General features: G+C 35.6%; 2 protein-coding genes across 4 annotated transcripts in view; both read left to right on the forward strand.

Annotated features, from left to right (window-relative positions):
* Positions 1–1,345: 1,345 nt before the first annotated feature.
* Positions 1,346–8,164, forward strand: LOC107839541 (alpha-crystallin domain-containing protein 22.3). The gene is made up of 4 exons (XM_016683068.2): positions 1,346–1,637; positions 3,897–4,297; positions 7,313–7,598; positions 7,907–8,164. Exons 1-3 carry the CDS (start codon positions 1,621–1,623, stop codon positions 7,558–7,560), a joined length of 666 nt encoding a protein of 221 aa, XP_016538554.1. The 5' UTR covers positions 1,346–1,620; the 3' UTR covers positions 7,561–7,598; positions 7,907–8,164.
* Positions 8,165–10,591: 2,427 nt separating this feature from the next.
* The window catches only part of LOC107839542 (alpha-crystallin domain-containing protein 22.3-like), a 19,032-nt gene continuing 8,135 nt past the window's right edge, over positions 10,592–21,488 (forward strand). For 2 of the 3 annotated variants that reach the window (XR_007043609.1, XR_007043610.1), the window contains exon 1: positions 10,592–10,791. Coding sequence is in view for 1 of the 3 variants with exons in the window: in XM_047394655.1 (XP_047250611.1) it covers positions 10,784–10,791 (8 nt within the window). In the remaining 2 variants the exon portion in view is untranslated. The remainder of the gene's footprint in view (positions 10,792–21,488) is intronic. The other variant, XM_047394655.1, reaches the window with a different exon arrangement.

Raw genomic sequence — 21,488 nt, forward strand, 5'->3', positions numbered from 1 at the left:
ACCTAAGGAAGCATAGGATTTGCTAATTTGAGCTGTCTTTCTCTTCATTTTCCTATGTCGCTGCCGGGATCTTCAATAGAGTTTTCTATTTGTTTTGTTAGTGGTCATTAATTTTTTTAAATGTGAATCTGATGATGGAATGTTATTTTCAGCTCGTAACGATTTGTATTTTACCTTTTTTTTTCATTCTTCATTTATAACTGTGCTCCTCGTTTATTTATTTATTTTTTCCAATGCTCATGTCGATATGTTGTCCGATGAAGTAGAATTCAAGTTGGGTTCAGTAGAGGTGTTGAGTCTGAATATGGAGAAACTTTATCCCCTTATTTTGTTTCAAGTAAATTTAATATATTATCAAAAATATAAAATAACATTTTTAGTGAAAGGGATTCTACACGCACTTCTAAGTGTCAAAAACTTATTTTTTTTAATATATATATTAAGAAAAAAAAAATCCTTGTTACCTACGCACCTTTGTCCTTCACAATAGTGCCGTTGTGGATTTCACAAAACTCACCACCAATTACTCCTCACTATTCCTCATTCTCTTCATTATCGCCACTATTAACATCATCATCACAGTCATCAACTCCACAGTATTTATCGTCACTAATAGTATTGGCGCCACCTCTATTAATTTTACAATTTCCACCACAGTCATGGATATTAACTCCAAAATACTTTGAAAATCTACCTTCAAAATTTATGCTCAAACGCCAATTAAGAATAAAAAAGTATTATATTGGTAGGCTCTTAAATTTAGCATCAAATTTTATTTGATGACACTCAAATTATGATTTGTCTATACACGAACATGCAATAAAGTGTTTCAATTAAATACTTTCGATTCAATTTTTTTAAATTTTTTTGTACGTATTCTCAAGAGTCGGTAGGTAGTTAAATTAACTACATAAATTATGTCATCTATTTTAATTATATTCATTCATCTCAATAAGTCGTAAAACTCTACTCTTTTTCTAATCAAGGTTGATGCATATAATTAAGAGATAGCTTTAACTATCTAATAAAAGTTACTTTTCTAAAATTAAACTACCTAATACACTCACGAGAACACACAATTTTCTTCTGAAAATTTAAACCCAAAAAGTCCAATTAAAACACTTTATGATGTATTTAGGTACTCAATTAAAACAAATAATAATTCAAAATATCTAAGTGAAAATTGTCTTCAAGTTTATGATACTGATTCCATATTAATCGTATCCAAATTCAAAAATTTTCTTTCATAGATTCTCTTCACCACGTCATCGCCATCAATCCGCTCTTTATCCCGCAAATCGTATGTTATTAAGCCTTAAAAGAACAGAGAAAATAAAAACATCCTAATACGGACCATTTAGTAATTTCACTCTATTTTTCAAAGAACAAAAACTCAAGAAGAAAATAACGAGGTCAGTAGGGGAGTAAAGGACCTTCAACTCTACAAAATCCCTAATCACACAACAGTAACCACCAACTTCACAGCAAAAATAATTTCAAATAAATTTCCATCTTTGGGTATTTGCCGCTCCTTTGATTTTTACCACATATATTTTTACAGCTCTACGCTTTCTAAATCTCTGTTGAATTTCCAATCCTCTTTTTATTCTTCCAGCAGCTATGGATTCGCCTTGGAGGTATCGTCATCCTGTTTTTTTTTTTTTTCTTTTTCATTTTTATAGAGCACATCTGTTTAGTTTATCTATTTTTTTTTTATACATGATGGTGTAAGTAAAAACTCAAAATTAGCTGTTTTTTTTTTTTTTAATAGACCTAACTCAGGTGTTGATTTTTTTTTTTTTTTTTTTTTTTGGAGTGTTTCTGGGCATTACCATTTTTTCAGATACCCAGTTCTTTTCTTACATATAATTTTAGGAAATTTAGTAAAGGGTATGTTGGGAAGATGAAATTTTGGCACAAAGTTGTGTGCTTTATGTGGAATATCTGTGTTATTAAGGTGTAAAGAAGAGTTTTCTTGAGATTTGACATTTTATTTGTGGAAACTGTCGAAGAATGTATGGCTGATTCCATGTTTGTTAGTCCTTTTTTGGGGTTTTATTTATTTTCTTGATAACCTTGTTTTGTGAATTTTGCTGCATTGGGAAATTAGTATTTTTTTTGGGATAACGGTGGTGTCTAGGCCAGCTTTCGTGCATATTGACTAAATCCATGGGATACTTGTCATCTCACGCCAACAAAAAATATTAGATATTAGGTAACTTTGTCCATATTAGGTAACTTTCTCCACCAAGACTAGGACAGATGGGAAGAATCTCTTATTCTTTTATTTTTTTTTGGTCTCTACTGGGATTTGAACTTGAGACATTAGGTTCTCAACCAACTTAATTCACCAATAGGACACACCCTTGGGTGCAACTAGGAATGGGTAATGCATCCTGGGTACTGTTGAGTCCCACATCATGGTATTAGAGTTAGGACCATCTGAATCATTATTAACCCGATGTTGAGCGCCCATCTTATATTGTCTATGTAAAGGTTAATGATTTCAGAATCGTAAAACTTAATGATTTTCACATACAATTCGATTATCAATAAGTCAGTCAAGAAACAAACCTGAAGCTGCCATAGCTTTCTTTTTGACCTGAATTAAGCGGAAGTACTTGATTTGTATCTTGAGAAAAACTATTTCTCTCCCTTTTTCTTAGTGTGTTCTTTCAGAACAAATATGGATGGAGTTACGTTATTCTTCTTAAAGGCAGAAAGAGGACCAACAGTTAATTAACACATCACTCCCACTCGCCATCAAATTGGGGTAGTGGGAAGCTGTTAGCACACCCTTTTAGTCTATCAACAGTTTACTGTAGGAAAATTAAATAAATAAGTAGATTATTTTAGCAGCTATTAGTCATGTTTTTCTATATTTCTTAGGCAGTTATTAGTATGACTTTTCTATTAATTATGTTTTTAATTCTCTGCAGACAGCAGTAAGGAGGTTATTCCTCTACTTTTTCATTTCAATAGTTGCAGGAAGCTATTTCTTTGTTATTAAGGGGGTGGTTAATCCACCAATTGTATTTAAATTTATTTGACTTTAATGGAAAGGTAACCAGGAAATATTTCATTTTTTGAGTACTTTAACGGGGTGGGTGGGTGTTGAGTCCTACATCAGCTCACTTAGGGATCCGAGGTCTATAACAGGTACCAAACTGAATTGTCTGCTTGCTTTGAATTAATTGCTCACAGTGAAATTGCGTAGGATGAAAGGTACATTTTCTTAATATTAGATGGAACTGGAATGAGAAGATGCATATTCTTAAATAGAACAAGATTTGACATTGGATAGTGCCTTCATGTATAGAGAAACTATTGTTAGCGATAAACGTAAATTGGTCTCTTTTTTATTTTCATCTACGTCCAAACAATATTAATTGTGGTGAGGAAGTCATCCCTAGTTATCATGCTATGTCTCATTTGCAAATATGATCAAGTTGGTTTCTGTTTTCAATGTCCATTTGTGTCTTGACTTCTCTTTAAAGTAGAAAACGGGGAGTGTCCTAGATGGCTAGTGCCGCCCTTACGAGGAACAATGAAGTTATTAGAATTTTATGTGAAATAGATCTCTGATAATCTGTTGGGCACCTTTTTCCATCCAAATTCTAAATAACTTCATGCTCTCTGGATGCTGAAGCTTTTCTTTTTCAAGATATGTTTGAATGCTTTTGTGACTTTCCTGTGTGCACAAGTAGGAAATAGAACTTTTTCTTAATCCATAAAGAAATCATTTCCTACTTGTGCATCATATGAACTGTACTTGTTTACTCCAGTGAAGCTCTTCTTACATTGGTTTTAGGTACTATGGAGTCAAGTTAGGTTTTTCTTAATGCTAGAGATTATCGTAATGGAAACTAATGTTGCATTTTACTCGTGCATTGCAGAGCATCTCAGACTTCTTTGCCGAATTATGGTGAAACTAATGGTTCAATTCCGCTGCATCCCCAACCGCTTAATGTGGCCCCCATCAGCTCTGTTCCATACACTGGCCCTCCTCTACCATATGGTTATCATGCTTCATCTTCACCAGATATCAATGCTGGATCGTCCAGACATATCAACTCTCAGCAGCATGCTGGGGGTCAGCCTGCAATGATTTTTTTCTCTTCTTGTCCAGCCAGAGAGGAGTGGGACGATCTTATCAATCATGCTAATGGAGGGGTTGCCCTTACTGGTTCAGCTTTGTTGGGAAAGGTTGGGCCACTCATTGGTTCAGTTGATATAGCTGAATCTGAAGATGCTTATGCATTCCGCATTTCACTCCCTGGTGTCGCAAGGGATGAAAGTAAGTTCTTTGTATGAGTAAGATTTTCTTAAGTAGAAAATCACCTTATCTTCTTTTAAGTCTTACCGTCTTACATCAGACCATTTTATATTTTAATACATCAAGTGTCTCTCTCATCTCTGACCACTGACCATATGCTCTGTATATGAATGTAACTTGCTGATGCATTGCAGAAATACCATGCTGATAAATATGCCGCATTCTCCACCTTACTCTGATAAAATCTGCCGTTACTTTTTCTCAAAATGTCTTTCATTTCATAATTCATACGGAAACTTAAATATGAAATCATTGCATGATGAATGAGTTATATCCAAGAAAACCAGGATGTTCAGACATAAAAACCTCATCACCAATAGTTTCATTTCTTCTTCTTCCACAAAGGTTCTAACGAAACCAAGTTTGAATATGTTAGGAACCATAGACTTTCCTAACAGTAATCAGTAAATGGTACAACACAGAAATAAGAATAGCACTTCAACTATTTTTTACTGCCACCAACAAGTAGGATATGTTTTACAGATAGAGAAAGAACACAATACTTCTAACAACCAAGGTATTTCAAGGAACCTTAGCCTCCAAATCTACCAGAGATATCCTACCTAAAAACTGACTGTTTTCCCTTCTTCCTATTATAATGTGACACAAAATAACTTCCTAAAACTGCTAGTTAACTACTAATATACACACACATAATATTAATTAAAACAGTAATATTTAGGCGTTATTTTCACTCTTCTTACTGCAATTATGGACCTTAGTGATAGCAGGTATAACAATACCCGCCCCAACGAGTTTCGCCTAGTCCTCAAGGTGAAAGTGAGGAAATTGAGGATGATAACCAGTTTGACCAACTGTTTGAGGATGATAACCCGAGCTCATTTTAAGGCTAGTACCGGATAATTTGAATAATTCTTGCCAAAATTTGCTGACAAAAACCCGATCTCGATCAGAAACAATAGATTTGGGAAAACCATGAATACGTACGACCTCACGAACATATAGCTCAGCAACACATTTTGCTGTATATATATGGATGAGATAAGAGTAGAAAATGGCTATATTTAGTGAAACGGTCCACCACAACTAGTATAGTATCATGTTCCATTGCTTTTGGTAACCCGCTGATGAAATCATAGCAATATCATCCCAATCTTGAGTAGGAATAGGTAATGGCTGCAGCGAGCCAGTGGGCCTAAGGGCTTCATACTTGTTCTGCTTGCATACTTCACAACCAGCCACAAAATTCTGTACATCCCTTTTGCTTCCATTCCAGTACAACAGTTGCGAAATGCGCATGTATGTCTGAAAAAACCTGAGTGACCACCTATAGGTGAGGAGTGAAATTCCCTAAGGAGCATAGGAATGTGTAACGATGACCGAAGAATCACCATCCGACTTTTGAAAAATAGGCAGCCATTTCTTAGAACATAATTCGATCGCGAAGTCGAATTTTGAAGCAAATCTTGTGTCAATTGGCGAAGTTGGTCGCCTCGTTGGGTTTTTGTGGAAAGATCATCTAAGGTGCAGCTGCGTGAAAACGAAAAAGCCATGAAAACAAAATTGTCGGGACAAGGCGTCGGCTGCATTAGTTTCACAACCTGCGCGATATTGAATCTCAAAATCAAATCCCATCAACTTGGTCACATTTGTTGCTCTTCTGCCATAGTATGTTGGTCCATGAGTAATTGAAGACTTCACTGATCTGTTCGAATAATGAAATGTCGACCCATCAGATAATGACGCCACTTTTGTACAGCTAAATCAATGGCCGTTAACTCCCTCTCATATACTGATTTAGATTGAGCTTGAACTGAAAGTCCTCGGCTAAGAAAAGCGATGGGACGTCCTTCTTGCATTAGGACAGCTCCAATCCCTAATCCTGAAGCATCTGTCTCAACCACAAACACCTTGTAAAAATTTGGTTGTGCCAAAACCGATAAAGTGAAATCTATTAGGAACCGGAGACTTTCCGAACAATAATTAGTAAATGGCACAACACAGAAATAAGAATTAACACTTCAAACTATTCTGTACTGCCACCAACAAGTAGAATATGTTTTACAGATAGAGAAAGAACATCAATACTTCTAACAACCAAGATATTTCGAGGAATCTTAGCCTCCAAATCTACCAGAGAAATCCTACTTAAAAACTGACTGTCTTCTCTTCTTCCTATTATAATATAACACAAAATAACTTCCTAAAACTGCTAGGTAACTACTAATATACATACACATAATAAATAAATAAAACAGTAATATTTAGGCCTTATTTTCACCCTTCTTCCTGCGAGTGTAGACCTTTGTGATAGCAGGTCTAACAGATCAGAACTAATCAATAGTTGGGAAATGATACAAAGGTCAAAGGCTTTGTTATCGAGTGTTAGTCATAGGATATCTGTATGCCTTCATTTTCTACTTCTCTATACAGATGAGTGTTCCATTTTTTCATTGATTAAAAAAATTGCTTGGTTTCTAGGACCACATATTACTTGAAAGCCTTCTTCCAGCCGTGCAATGAGCCATACTACAACTGCAATTTTTGTCATTCTGATGCTTCAAGAAATGTTTCAGTTTGCCTACCTTGATAAACTGGTTATCATTGAAATTCCTCCCTTCTACAGTGTTTGTCAGTACCTTAGGACCAGCAGGTTCTGCTAATGAGATTAGTTTGGGGATGCATTTTCTCTCCAGCTTGTCATATCTTTGATCTCCATACATCTGTGATACATCAATATCTCATTTATGTTTAGCTTAGTATGGGTATATTGCATTCCACGTGTTAAACTTTTATTATCTCACATCAGTATTATGCTTGCTTCTTTTAATGCATGTTTTTGTTTATAACATTGTGTTGCTCTTGTTTTGGCTCCACAGAAGGGTTTTCTATGTTTCCTCTAACGATTGTAGACCATCATTTAATCTGTTCGTTTTATGTGGTCAATAAATGTCAAATTGCATCCATATGAATCGAATTGATGATTAAGAGATCTTCCTGTTCTTGTGGTTACAGAAGTCTTTCGTTGTGATGTTGGACCGAATGGGAGAATTCTCATAAAAGGGGAGAGTGGGACCGGAGAGAGCAAAGTTTGCAGGGAGAATATGGTTTTCAAGATGCAAACTCAGAACTTATGCCCACCGGGTGAATTTACTGTTTCATTCCAGCTACCAGGTCCAATTGATCATCTAAACTTGTCTTGTGTTTTTGGATCTGACGGGATTTTTGAAGGCGTTGTGAAGAAAAAACCACAGGTCCTTTAAGGGGCAGTGACATATTTAGATCAAAACCTTTCATCTTTGTAAGTACCTCTATAATCCAAAGCACTTTCTTTGTAGTTGCATGTGAAAGTTGTGTGTATGACTTTCCATACTTTTATACAAGTCAAAAATGCCAATCATATTGACCATTCTATCTGAACCAATTATGTAATTCCGCCATTTAGCTTCCTGATCTATGAACTATCATGCTGCGCAGTTTTTGGAATGTGAACATATTTTTTCACGTTGAGCTTCAAAGCTTTTAATTTTGAAATAATTGTTCCACATCATTAATTACTACTGCAGAAATGTTTCTTTTCCTGAACCTAATTCTGTTTTTTGCTTGTAGATGGTAGGGAGAAGCCAAATTTAGAAGACCAGGAGCAATGCTGCAGTTGACTCCGGGACCTTTGTGTAGCTTTTAGCCTTATTTTGCATCATGCTTTAGTTCATTTGTGTGTATGCCGTCTAGTTGGTTCCATTGTTGAGACTTACTAAGGGTGTGGCTGCCCAAACTTGGCCACTTCTACAGAATGGAAAGATTGGGCTCAAACTAATAGATTTTGTGTTTCGTATTTAAAGACCAAGTATTTTGTCCTTTTTTTAATTGGTTTACTATGGCACTTTTATATCCAGCAGTTTGCGACAAATTGGAAACTTGTTCACAGGGAGCAACCTATTAGGAAGAATGTCAGTGAAAATTTGTTACTGTGTTTTTTGGGTAGGAGGAAAATGATTTTCCAAAGAACATATATTGTGAAAAAAATCGTTCTTTTTATGTTATCATTTTTTAGATCATTTATCCGTGTTTGATTAGGTAGGAAGCTTTGGAGTTACAGTTTAAAGTCATGGAAACAAATTCTTGCAGAAATTTGAGGTAAGGCTGCGGACAATAAATCCTTGTTGTTCGGTCCTTTTCTGGACTCAGTGCATAGCGGAAACTTTAGCGCACCAGACTGTCTGTATCAGTATATGACTAGGTCTAAAAGTAGTGACTTAGTATAATCGTACAAGGTGTTGGAAAGGGCATGTTGCTGATGATGTTGTAGCAGGAATACTACAACAGAGTCATTGCTAATGTTATGGAGGAATTACCACGGCAGGGCTCAGCTACTCCACCACCCCTTGTGCCACCCGACCCACCAGAACCCCCAGATCAGCCGATCAACATGGAGGAGGACCCAATTGAGAAGATGACAACAACCTTCAAAAAGGCATTATTGAGCAAAGAAGCCTCCCTTAATAGAACTTACCCCTGCCAGCTAGTTCCCACTACCATGGAGGCAGACCAAGATAGCGATGCCATCGTACTCACAGAAGGCGGCAAACATCGCATCTACTAGCCATGGAAACGCTCAATAATCCTCAAATTGTTTGGAAAAAAAGCTCGTACATCCTTATCTAAAAAGTAAACTACAAAAACTATGGAGACCCACAAAGCCATTAACGCTTATTAATTTGGGGCACGACTACTACACAACAGCATTTGAGCTACTAGAGAATGCCCAAAAAGTGCTCCATGGGGAACCATGGTTTTTAACAGAAAGCTTTCTCTCAGTAACAGAAAGCTTTCTCTCGGTAAAAAGGTGGGAACCACCTTTTGCTATTTATTATAACATTAGATATAGGATGGGCCCAATATATGTTTTTTTTTTTTTCTTCTTAATTTATGTGACACAAATAGAATTTAGATAATCAATCATATTTTAAATATGTTTTGAGATATTTCAAGTTATTATCTATTGAAATTTATGATATTTTTTTATGTAATTTTCAAATAATATATGTTACTCTTATTGTCTAATCTTTTGTTGCTTTGATAGTCAATTATATTTTAAAAATAATTGAAGTTTTTAATTATTATGATTTATAATATTTTTCTTCCGTTGCAAGTTAAGTGACGCGAATATAATTTTGAGAGTCAACCAAATATCACAATTGAAGTAGCGAAACAAATATGTGTTAAATGACTCATAGTAACTAATTAAAAGTGATATAAAAAAATCAATATAAAAAATACTTGTGAAAAAAATTAAGTGGATCGTATAAGATGTCAAGTTAATTTAAAACATCAAGAATTAATTTATCATTTTATGTCGATTTTATACTTTTTATTAAATATTATTAATTTTTTAATATGTAAATGACTTATAATAATTATTTAGGATGATATAGTAAAATCACGGAGTAACTGATCGGCAAGCATATCGACGAAAAGTTACTGCCCACCACACTTATATATAGTACTAATTTACTTCGTAGTTGTTAGTATTTTTTTATAAATGTTGTGTCCCGCTTTTCTTTCTAATTGACATGCTTCTTCACTATCATATTTGTTTTATAATTATCTTTATTTGTAGCACTTGATCCAACAAAAACAGTCTTTCTAGATCCACATACATTCTACTCTTCCCGAACTTCATACTCGTGGATATTAATTTTTTCATTTAAATTTAAAGACATGATTTTATTACAAAAATATCATGATATAGTATCATACTTAAATTTTGCAAATCCATTTTTTTTTTTTTTGAAATTTATACCTTCACATAAAATGAAATGAATTTTAATTACCTTTTGATATATAACTACTTTCTCCATTTAAAAAAGAATTATCTACTTTAACTTGGCACAAAATTTAAAAAAATAAAGAATACTTTTGAATTTTATTATCTTAAATTAAAATTGTGTCAAATTTATCAAAATTTCTTTTAATCTTGTGATCTTAAACATGTCACGTAGAAAGTTGAAATTAAACTATTATAAAAATAAAGTTTTTTTTTAAATGGACTAAAAATAAAAATACCATCATTTTTTTTGACACGGAGAAAGTGCTATTTTTAAATTTAGTTTTGCTTTATTACCATTTATATTTATATCAACTGTAATATGTATTAAAAATAAACTATGTATATACTCATATAAATGTATCATAAGTATTTTAAATTATATTATGTTTGTTACGTAAAAAATATATGATATATTAAAAATAAATTATTTATGCAATATAAATATATTAGTATAATTTTTATATTGGAAAAGTTTTTTTTCCTTTTAATTGTCATAGCGACAGAAAATAAACTGGGAGTTGTCTCGCAACGTTTCTGAATTTGACAGTTGTGTCCATGGCTGAAGACGGAGGAAACGCGGCGGAGCAACCGTACGCCGACCCGAACCCGAACCCGATTTGTGTTGCACCATTTACAGAAGAGTTCTACTTGGGTCAATGTTTCCGTACGCCTCCTTTTCTTTAGTATTTTTACACATATTAATATACAATTTGTTAAAGATGCAATTTCATCACTTTGTTTCAATATGTTTGTATCTTCATATGCCCTTTTGCCTAATCATCACTCCCTCCGCTTCAATTTCTTTAATCTTGTGATGTTAAATATGTCGGTGAAAAGCTAGAATTAAAGACATTTTTTTTGAAACGAACTAAAAAGGAGACTAAGACGAACAAATTGAAGTGGACAGAGTACTCACTTAGTGAGGATGTGAACAATACACTCATGTTATTCTGTCTGTTGTCTGAAGTTGATGTGAAATTCTTGTATGTCTATACTCGAAACAGTTGATATATGGTCCTTCATAAGTGGAATTTTGCTAAGTAATTGTTGAGTGTATAAGCTGTGGAAGAAAGCTATGTATGGATTGTTGCTGAGTAATTCAGTTAGTAAGTGCTTAATCCATTCATGTTTTTCTGCACACAAATTTTGCTACAGCTGCATTTTGTGTTGGATAAAAGTGGTTTCGAGCAAGCACTCTCGTGCACCTGCTTCAGTAAAGTGTCCTTTATGTAAGGTACAAACATGTTTGATCTTATGTAAGGTACAAACATGTTTGATCATTCTTGTTTGTTCCTATTTGGTGAAAGTTCTCTTAGTTTCATGAGCATTAGTAAAATAGATCCCTCTTAGGAATGGTTGTAGTTTGGCATGCATTGATTGATGAACTGCTATTAACAATGATATGATTCCACCTAGATGCCACACTTTCCGCGTTAGAGTGCTTTTACTATGCAAGAACCTCAAGAAAAATGAAACATTTTGCACCCAAGGGTGTGGCGTAGTGGTTCAATGAAGTTGGGATGAGCACCATGAGGTCTCAGGTTCAATTCCCAGCAGAGACAAACACTAGGTGTTTTCTTCCCATCTGTTCTAGCCTTGGTGGACAGAGTTACCTGGTACTTGTTGCTGGTGGGAGGTGGCAGGTATTCCGTGGATTTAGTCGAGGTGCGCGCAAGCTGGCCCGGATACCACGGTTATCAAAAAAAATAAAAACAAAAAAATGAAACATTTTTTTGTTAAGATGTATTTGACAGGATTCCAGTAATTATAACATCCATGTAACTGTGTATCATACTTGTGAGAATCAAGACCATGGGATTAAATATTTGGTCTTACAAACTTTTTGCTTGATTTGAAGAGTTGTCAGCCTTGTACTCAGTGTGGATATAACAAAGTGGATAGATCAGAGATGTCCATACATGATTATATGCAATATGTTTGTAGATATTTTGCTGAACTTAATCGGATTTTTGTCACTTTAGAAACTCTTCTATTATTAATATTAAAAACTCTTAGTAATTCGAAATGTCTAAATGAAAATCATCGTCAAGTTTAAGGTATTGGTCCTTCATTGATGGTAACTCATTTCAAGAACCTTCTCTCATAGATTTCCTTCACCAAGTCATCGCCAACAATCAGCTCTTATTCGTTGGTGTCAATTACTATGTTATTAAGCCTTAAAAAAGAAAAAAATAAAAACATCCTAAAGAATAGGGACCATTTTAGTAATTTTGGTCTATTTCAAAGAACAAAAGTCAAGAATAAATAACCAGGTCAGCAAGGGACCTTCGACACTCTAGAAAATCCCTAAACATAAAAGCAAGCACACACTCACCAACTTCACAGCCAAAAATGTTTTAAATAAATTTCCATCTTTGGTATCTGCCGCTCTATGATTTTAAATATCTAAATGAAAATTGTCTTCAAGTTTAAGGGACTGGTTCTACATTAATCGTAATCCAGTATGAAAACCTTCTCTCATAGATTTCCTTCACCACGTCATCGCCGTCAATCCGCTCTTATCTCTTGGTCCTATGTTATTAAGCCTTAAAAAGAAAAATAAAATAAAATAAAAACATCCTAAGTTGCAGGGACTCTTTTAGTAATTTCGCTCTATTTTTCAAAGTACAAAAAGTCCAGGTCGGGAGTAAAGGGCCTTCAGCACTGTTGAAAATCCCTAAACACATACAAGCAACCAACTTCACAGCAAAAATAATTTCAAATAAATTTCCAGCTTTGGGTATTTGCGGCTCCTTGTTTTTGACGATATCCCAAGATTCTTTTTACCGAGATTGTTACCAAATACCAGATTTCCCAATCTTTTTTCCTCCAGCAGCTATCTGATGGATTCGCGTTGGAGGAATCGTCATCCTAATTTTTTTTTTTTTCATTTTTATAGAGAACATCTGTTGAGTTTATCTTCCATTTTTTTTTATACATGATGGTGTAAGTAAAAACTCAGAATTAGCTGTTTTTTTAGTAGACCTAACTCAGGTGTTGATTTTTCATTTTGAGTGTTTCTGGGTACTTTCGTAAATCTAGAAAGTTACCATTTTTTCAGATACCCAGTTGTTTTCTTACAGATAATTTTAGGAAGTTTAGTTAAGGGCATGTTGGGAAGAGCTTTATGTGGAATATATGTTTTATTAAGGTGTGTAGAAGAGTTTTCTTGAGATTTGACATTTTATTTGCGAAAACTTTTGAAGAATGTATGGTTGATTCAATGTTTGTTAGTCCTTTTTTTTTTTTTTAATAACCTTGTTTTGTGAATTTTGCTGCATTGGGAAAAGAGTACCTTTATTTGGATATCCGTGGTGTCTTGGCGGTTTTCGTGCACATTGACTAAATCCACGGGATATTTGTCATCTCCCACCAGCAACAAATATCAGATATTAGGTAACTTTGTCAACCAAGTCTAGGACAGATAGGAAGAATCTCCTAGTGTTTTTTTGTCTCTGCGGATTTGAACTTGAGCCATCAGGTTCTCAACCAACTTAATTCACCACTAGGCCGCACCCTTGGATGCAACTGGGAAAGGGGAAAGGGTACTGGGTACTGTTGAGTCCTACATTATGGTGTTAGAGTTAGGACCATCTCAATCATTATTAACCCAATGTTGAGCGCCCATCTTATAATGTCTATGTAAGGGTTAATGATTTTAGAATCGTAAACTTAATGATTTTCACATACAATTTGATTATCAATAAGTCAGTCAAGAAACAAATCCGAAGCTGCCATAACTTTCTTTTTGACCTGAATTAAGTGGAAGTACTTGATTTGTATTTTGAGAAAAACAATTTCTCTCCCTTTTTCTTACTGTGTTCTTTCGGAACAAATATGGATGGAGTTCCGCTATTCTTCTTAAAGGCAGAAAGAGAACCAACAGTTAATTAACACATCACTCCCACTCTCCATCAAATTGGTTAGTGGGAAGCTGTTAGCACACCCTTTTAGTCTATCAACAGTTTACTGCTGGAAAATTAAATTAAAACGTAGATTATTTTAGCAACTATTAGTTATGTTTTTTTCTATTTTTCTTTGGCAGTTATTAGTATGACTTATCTATTAATTATGTTGTTTTTAATTCTCTGTAGATAGCAATAAGGAGGTTATTCCTCCACTTTCTCATTTCAGTAATTGTAAGAAGTTATGTCGTTGTTACTGGGGTGGGGTGGGGGTGGGGTTCCATCCACCAATTCTATTTACATTTATTTGACTTTAATGTAAAGGTAACCAGATAATATTTTAGTTTTTGAGTACTTGAACACAAGACTTTGCAGGTTCTCTCTTAGTGAACCAACGCCATAGGTCCTAGAAAGAATATATTAGATTTCGTCTTCCAACATCCCATAACTAGATCCATATTTGTAACCGTAACAATTTGGTATCAGATTCGGGAGTTATGGGAGATAAAATTCAACATCAATTGGCACAACTGGTAAACTTGTTCCAAGAATAACGTGCTGCCAATTTAGCCCGACAAGAAGCAATAAATGCTCGCTTGGAATTCTTAATCATCTGAACATTACAGTCAGAATCGAGGTTGGAAGGGTAAAGCTAGAGTGGTGAGAGGGTCAAGATCTGAAGGAGGAAGTTCCATCATTTCTCGACATACAAAGTTGGATTTCTCATGATTTAATGGCATGAGGACCCTTTGGGATGGTTGAGCAGATGTGGACACTTTTTTGACACCTACAAACTCTAGAAGAAGTAAAGGTTGAACTTGCTTTTTTTCATTTGGAGGGGAGTGCGCAACTTTGGTTTCTTCAATTAGAAACAGATATGCGTCAAGCCGTCAACTGTCTTGGAATGAATGCAGATGCCATTGTAACCTTCGTTTTGGGCCATCAATCAGAAGTCAGAAGTTGCGCGAATTGGCAAGGTTGCACCAGATTGGGCCTGTGGCATATTTCCGAGAAAAGTTTGAGCAGCTAGTTTCGCGGCTGGTACACTCACACGGTCAGAAAAAATCGAACTTTATATCAGCGGTCTTGCTGATAATAATTGCGGTTTAATTGCATAATCCTCCAGATTTGGCTACGTGATGAATTTATCTCAACTTTACGAAAGCAGCGAACAACCCATTTGTTCTCAATTGTTAGATGCGGGTAGGTCAGAGATAACAAATTTCTCACCTAAACAACATCCCAGATTTGCGAAGAAATTGGCCTAATCTGAAATGGAGGAAAGACTTAAGGGACTCTGTTTTAATTTTGACGAACTATTCATTCGGGGCCATCAGTGCAAGAAATTATTCTGGATTGATTTCATTGATTATGACTAAGAATTTGCTAAAATAGAGGGAAATACTACTACTTTCATGTTAGCACACCTTTTTAGTTTATCAACAGTTTACTTTATTGATGGAAAATTAAATCAGAAAGTATATTATTTTAGCAACTATTAATTATGTTTTCCTATTTTTCTCTGGCCGTTATTAGTACAACTTATCTATTTAATTATGTTGTTTTTAATTCTCCGTGGACAACAGTAAAGAGGTATGCCTCCACTTTCTCATATCAATGGTTGTAGCAAGTTATTTCCTTAATTTTGATCTCACTCAACTTACTCCATGCATGATATATGAGCAAGGCAATCGTTATCAAATATAATAGCCCAACTTGAGTTGGGGTGGAATCCACGAGGAGTGTAACTAGTATTCGAATCCTATGTGTGTTGAAGGAGACTAAGTGTTTACCCGTAATGTACACATAATGTAAAATATAAATTAAAATTGGAGGTATGGTTTGAAAGGTTGTGTTGACAAAATCTACTCGAACTACCAATTAAGAGCAATAATTGTAGATATACTTTTAATAGGAGAATAGCCTTGGGATTATATTTTTCTAGGGGTAAATAGTGCATGGGTACATGAAAATCAAATGCAAACTCTAGTTAAGGACTACATGGGTAGGTTAGGTTAGGGGTTTTGATGTTAGTTTTTCAACCAAACACCAAAATGTCATCCATGAATCCTTTCGAATACCTCATGGGTGTGGCAAACATATCAATCCAAAACCTCAATTGGGCATCCCTATTTCTAAGAAGATGCCCAAGACATTGCAAATTCACAATCCATCCTTATTTCTTAGACAATGTAAAGGGATAAGCTAACATCTAATTATTGTTTACAAATACCTTGTCACCCATATCCGTCTTTCAAGGATGATGTAGGATCTAAAAGAATACCCACATCCTTCTTTTAAGAATGACGTGAGATTTTGGGAATTTGGACTTTCACCCACAAATTCCTATTCAACAAGCAAATATTAGTGAAACCCAACATCATTAACCAAGAATCAACACTAACAATCAAGACCCACACATATTTGCACCCTATTCCAACATATCCCAAGATAGATGTTTAGCTACTCATGAAGTTTGAGAAAAGAAATATACCAAAACTGTCATTCAATGCTTCCATTGGAGAGGTAAAGTAAAAAGATATTCTCAAATCCACCTTCAATTACAACTAAAATCCTAGGAAATTAGTCTTTCCCAATTTGGTAGGGTTTTTCACAATGCGAAAATTGAATTCTAGTTTGAGATGTCCTAAATTGAAATGGTTTTTTGCCTTTTGAAGGATTGGAACCAGCTGTGTGAAATGACCAGTCCGCCCTAGGAGAATTCCACACTATCGCTATCGCCATTAGTTGATCGCGATCGTGACTCTGACGATCGCATTGGACCTATTGCGATCGCCATGCTTTGACCTGGTCTTGAGTTTAGACCGCGGTAACTGAGGTCTATCCCAGCTCCTGATTTTCCAACTTTTTGCACTACTTTCTTTTTTGATCTCTTTTAACCGAACTTCACTTCTTTTCTTCCCATTACCTATATACTTGCAAAACATAAGAATTAGTGCATTTAAATGATAAATTTGTCTCATTACCTATATACCTGCAAAACATGAGAATTAGTGCATTCAAATGACAAATTTATCTCATTAACATCGTTTAATCATAGTAGTGTGCACAAATTTGTGCGTCAATGAGTGGTAAATTTACCAACTCATCAACACCCCAACTTAAACCTTTGCTTGTCCTCAAGCAACACTACTCTTACTCAATGAACCTATGCAATTTTAGGCCCATTTATACGACCAAATGATCACAATGACTTTGAACTTGATTAATACCAACAAGTAGCTCTCAAGCATGGGTAAAACTATTCTCACAACTCCTCTCAACATGAAGCACAATCTCAAAGATGCAAAAGACTTTAAATAACAACAATGCAACAATCACTAACTCTCTAGAAGTGATTCTCTATCGATAGCAACTCCACTACACTTTTTTGCCTCATTTTCGGAAGATGACAATTTCATCTGCGTCAATTTGTCTACATGCCTCCTCGGAGAAAGGAAATCCCACACACCAAATTATCTATCCTACTACAAGGGATTTTAGGTGCAAGCACTCACTCTCACAAAGAATCTCTCAATGCGAACGAGTCTTGAGAAAGGGGATTATGTTGTTGCTTGTAACGTACGTTCGAGAAAGGGTATGATATCATTTAGGAACAAAGTAACCAACCTTCTTGAGCATCTACATCACATTATTCAACCAAACTTTTGACCATGAGCCACTTCATTTGTTTTCTAAATTCATACATGCCTACTTTCGCTACCTTGATTCACCCATTTCTTTGAAGACATCTTCTATTCGTTTATTTCTTTTGCAATCTATGCTTTTCTTTATTTTGATTATTCCTTTCTTTTTCACTTTTTCCTTTACTTTCTTTGCTTAACTTATAGGCATCTGCTTACATTACCATGGCCCAAGGTCACCTCTTCCAAAATTATCCACCCCCAACTTCGGCATTTGGCCTCAAGTTCCATTTTCCAAGTTCAAGGAGGGTAGGGTTCAAAATAGGGATGAAATTCAAATGGTTCAAGGCTTGTAATGTGATTACCAAAGAAAGACTTGAAGGCTCAAAATGGGCGACTATGGATACTATTCTATGTATGGGTAAGCTATTTAGGCTAAAGTGGGTTCCTATGTTCACAAAGAAGCCTAAGATCACTTCACCAATGAAGCATAATCACAATTAACCTTGAGGACTAACGGGGCAAGTTCTATATGATACAAGTATGCATGAGAATTACACAACTACGCTCACCGCACATGACATGCAAACTTTTGAAGGAGTCACAATTGCATTTCCTAATAGAGACAAAATGAGGTATTTACTATGCACTACAAACTAAGGACTTTAGAGTCACAAAAAGAGGAAAATAATTGTTACAAAATTGTTCACGTCCATGCCCTTGGTTTTGAAAATTTTTTGGACGGATGGGGTGTTTGATTCGCATTTACACTACACAAAGTTATTAAGGAGGTGGTTAATCCACTAATTGTATTTAAATTTATTTCATTTTAATGGGAAGGTAAGCAGAAAGTATTACAATTTTTGAGTACTTTAACCCAAGAGATTGCATGTTATCTCTTAATGAACCAACCCCATGTGTCGTAGAAATAAAACATTAGATTTCATCTTACAATATCCTATAACTAGATCCGTATTCGTGGATCGTAACTTGGTATCAGTTTAAGGAGTTATGGGAGATCATATTCAGCATCAATTGACAATTGGTGAACTTGTTTCTAGAATAACGTGCTGCCAATTTAGCCAGACAAGAAGTAATAAATGCTCGCTTAGATGAACTCAAAGGGTTTAGTAAATTCGAAAGTCGAATCTGAATCATCTGAACATAACTGTCAAAATCGAGGCTGGAAAGGTAAAACTAGAGTGGCCGAAGGGTCAAGATATGAAGGAGCAAGTTCCATCATTCCTCGACATACAAAGCTGGATTTCTCACGATTTAATGGCGATGAGGACCCTTTGGGATGGTTAAACAGATGTGGGCACTTTTTCCGACACGAACAAATTCTAGAAGAATAAAAGGTTGAACTTGCTTCTTTTCATTTGGAATGGAATTCACAACTTTGGTACCTTCAACTAGAGACAGATATGCATCAACTATCTTGGAGTGAATTCAAACGCCATTGTAACCTTCGTTTTATTCCACCAATTAAAATTCAGAAGTTGGGCGAATTGGCAAAGTTTCTCCAAATTGAGTCTGTGGCAGATTACCAAGAAAAGTTTGAGTTGTTAGTTTCACAGCTGGTACACTCGTAGAGTCACAAAAATTAACTTTATATCGTGGTATTGCTGATAATATTGCAATTTAGATTGAATTCCATAATCCTCCAGATTTGGCTACGACGATGAGTTCATCTCGACTTTATGAACGCAAGGACCAATCCTTTTGTTCACAACTGTTAGATATTGGCATGTCAAAGACCACTAATTCTCACCTCAACAATATGTCAGATTTGTGAAGAAACTGATCAAATCTGAAATGGAGGAAAGGTGACTTAAGGGGCTCTGTTTCAATTGTGACAAACTATTCACCCAGGGCCATTGGTGTAAGAAACTATTCTGGATTGATTTCATTGAGGATGAAGTAGTATTTGTTGAAAAAGAGGGAAATTCTACTATTCTCCACACTTAGTGCTTAAGGACAAATATGCTTTGAAGGAGGGGAGAAATGTTGGCACATTTTTTGTCTATAAATAGTTTACTGTTGGAAAATTAAATCAGGATGTAGGTTATTTTAGCAGCTATTAATTATACATCAATAATACCCAGTGTATTCCCACTAAGTGGGGTCTGGGGATGGTAAAGTGTATGCAGTCGATATCATTACCTCTGATGAAGTAAAGAGGCTGGTTGAGTGTTTTCGATTGATCCTCAGCTCAGGACAGATAACAGTATAACAAATAAAAAATATAAAAATAAACACAAAATGTGATAATACACCGCTAGATAATAAAACATAAGTCACGGGTCGTCCGCTCCCTAGCCTTTGCAAGCCTATACAACTTCTTATCTCCGTATTTCTCCTCTAAAGTCGTATACAAAGCTTTCCAATGTTGTTGTCTTAGTCGCTGTAACCGCTAACTTAACCTCTTTTCGAGCTAACTTATACTTCTCCTTATTCTCCGCTTCCCCTCGCCATCCTTGCTCTTAACCAACTTTGCATAAGCCACCTTCTTAGTCTCCACCTTCCTTTTTAACTTCTTCGTTCCGCCGTTTGTCACCTCGGTGCTTGCCAGATCGTCCTCTCAAGACACCCAACACCTCTCTAGCTGTCTCCCTGATGGAATTGACAGTCGTCTCCCACATACTATCTGCATCCCTTTTACTCTCTCAAGCCCCAATTGTCATCAGCTTCTCCCAAATCTCCAATGCACTAGCCATATTCAAGCTACCCCACTGAATCCTAGGTATAATCCTCCACACCCTTTTCTAACTCTCTTTTTGATTTCCAATTCCATTATCAGAAGTTTTTGTTGGGTCGAAAGATTCTCGCTGGGTATGACTTTACAGTCTTTACATAGCGTTGTATCACCCTTCCTAAAGAGCAAAAAGTCTATTTGAGTCTTGGCCACCAAACTACAAAAGGTAATAAGGTACTCCTCTTTCTTTGGGAAACTCAAATTTTCTACCCATAACCTAACGGCCCTAGTGAAATCCAAAACTGAAGTTGCTCCATTCCTTTTCCTATAACCGAAATCTTTATGCACATTATCATAGCCTTTCGATATAGACCCAATATGTACATTGAAATCCCCTTCGATGAAGAGCTTCTTAGTGCTCGAAACGCCTTTCACCACCTCATGCAAAACCTCCCAAAAGCTCTTCTCCTCCTCCTTGTCCAACCCCGTTTAGGGAGCATAGGAACTAATAACATTCAACGTAGACCCTCCAATGACTAGCTTAACTGACCTCACCCTGGGCCCTGGTCTTCTATAACGCTCCAAAAAATGAGTCCCGGAGCGTCACACGGTGCTTGAGGCTACGAGTAACCCTAAGCTAACCCTTTGAGCCATTTTCATTCAGTTCAACATAAATCAACGAGGTTTCCATAAAGAACCCTCAAATATCAACAGAATAATCATCATCCAAGAATAAAAGAATTTCAGAAAGATAACAAAAGACTTATTAGTCAACTCTCAACATCTATACTAGTTTGACAAGCCTCTAAGAAAATTAATAAAACCAGCGAGCCATTGAGACATGCCCAACTGACTCATACTCAATTATCAAATGTAAACAATTTCGTGAAACCAACATCAGACATCACGTCCTCGGAACATGAGGACTCACCACAACAGAGGATGTAGAACAGCATGCCCGAAAAATCACTGTCGAACTTGAAACTGAGCACCTGAACCTACATTCCGAGAAAATGCAGCCCACATCCGAAGATGTGGGTCAGTACCATGGAAAGGAACCGAGTATATGGGGGTGTATGCAGTTGTATAAACATCATCATCATAAATATTTATAAGA

Source organism: Capsicum annuum, chromosome 8, assembly GCF_002878395.1.
Source record: "Capsicum annuum cultivar UCD-10X-F1 chromosome 8, UCD10Xv1.1, whole genome shotgun sequence".
Classification (NCBI taxonomy): Eukaryota; Viridiplantae; Streptophyta; class Magnoliopsida; order Solanales; family Solanaceae; genus Capsicum; species Capsicum annuum.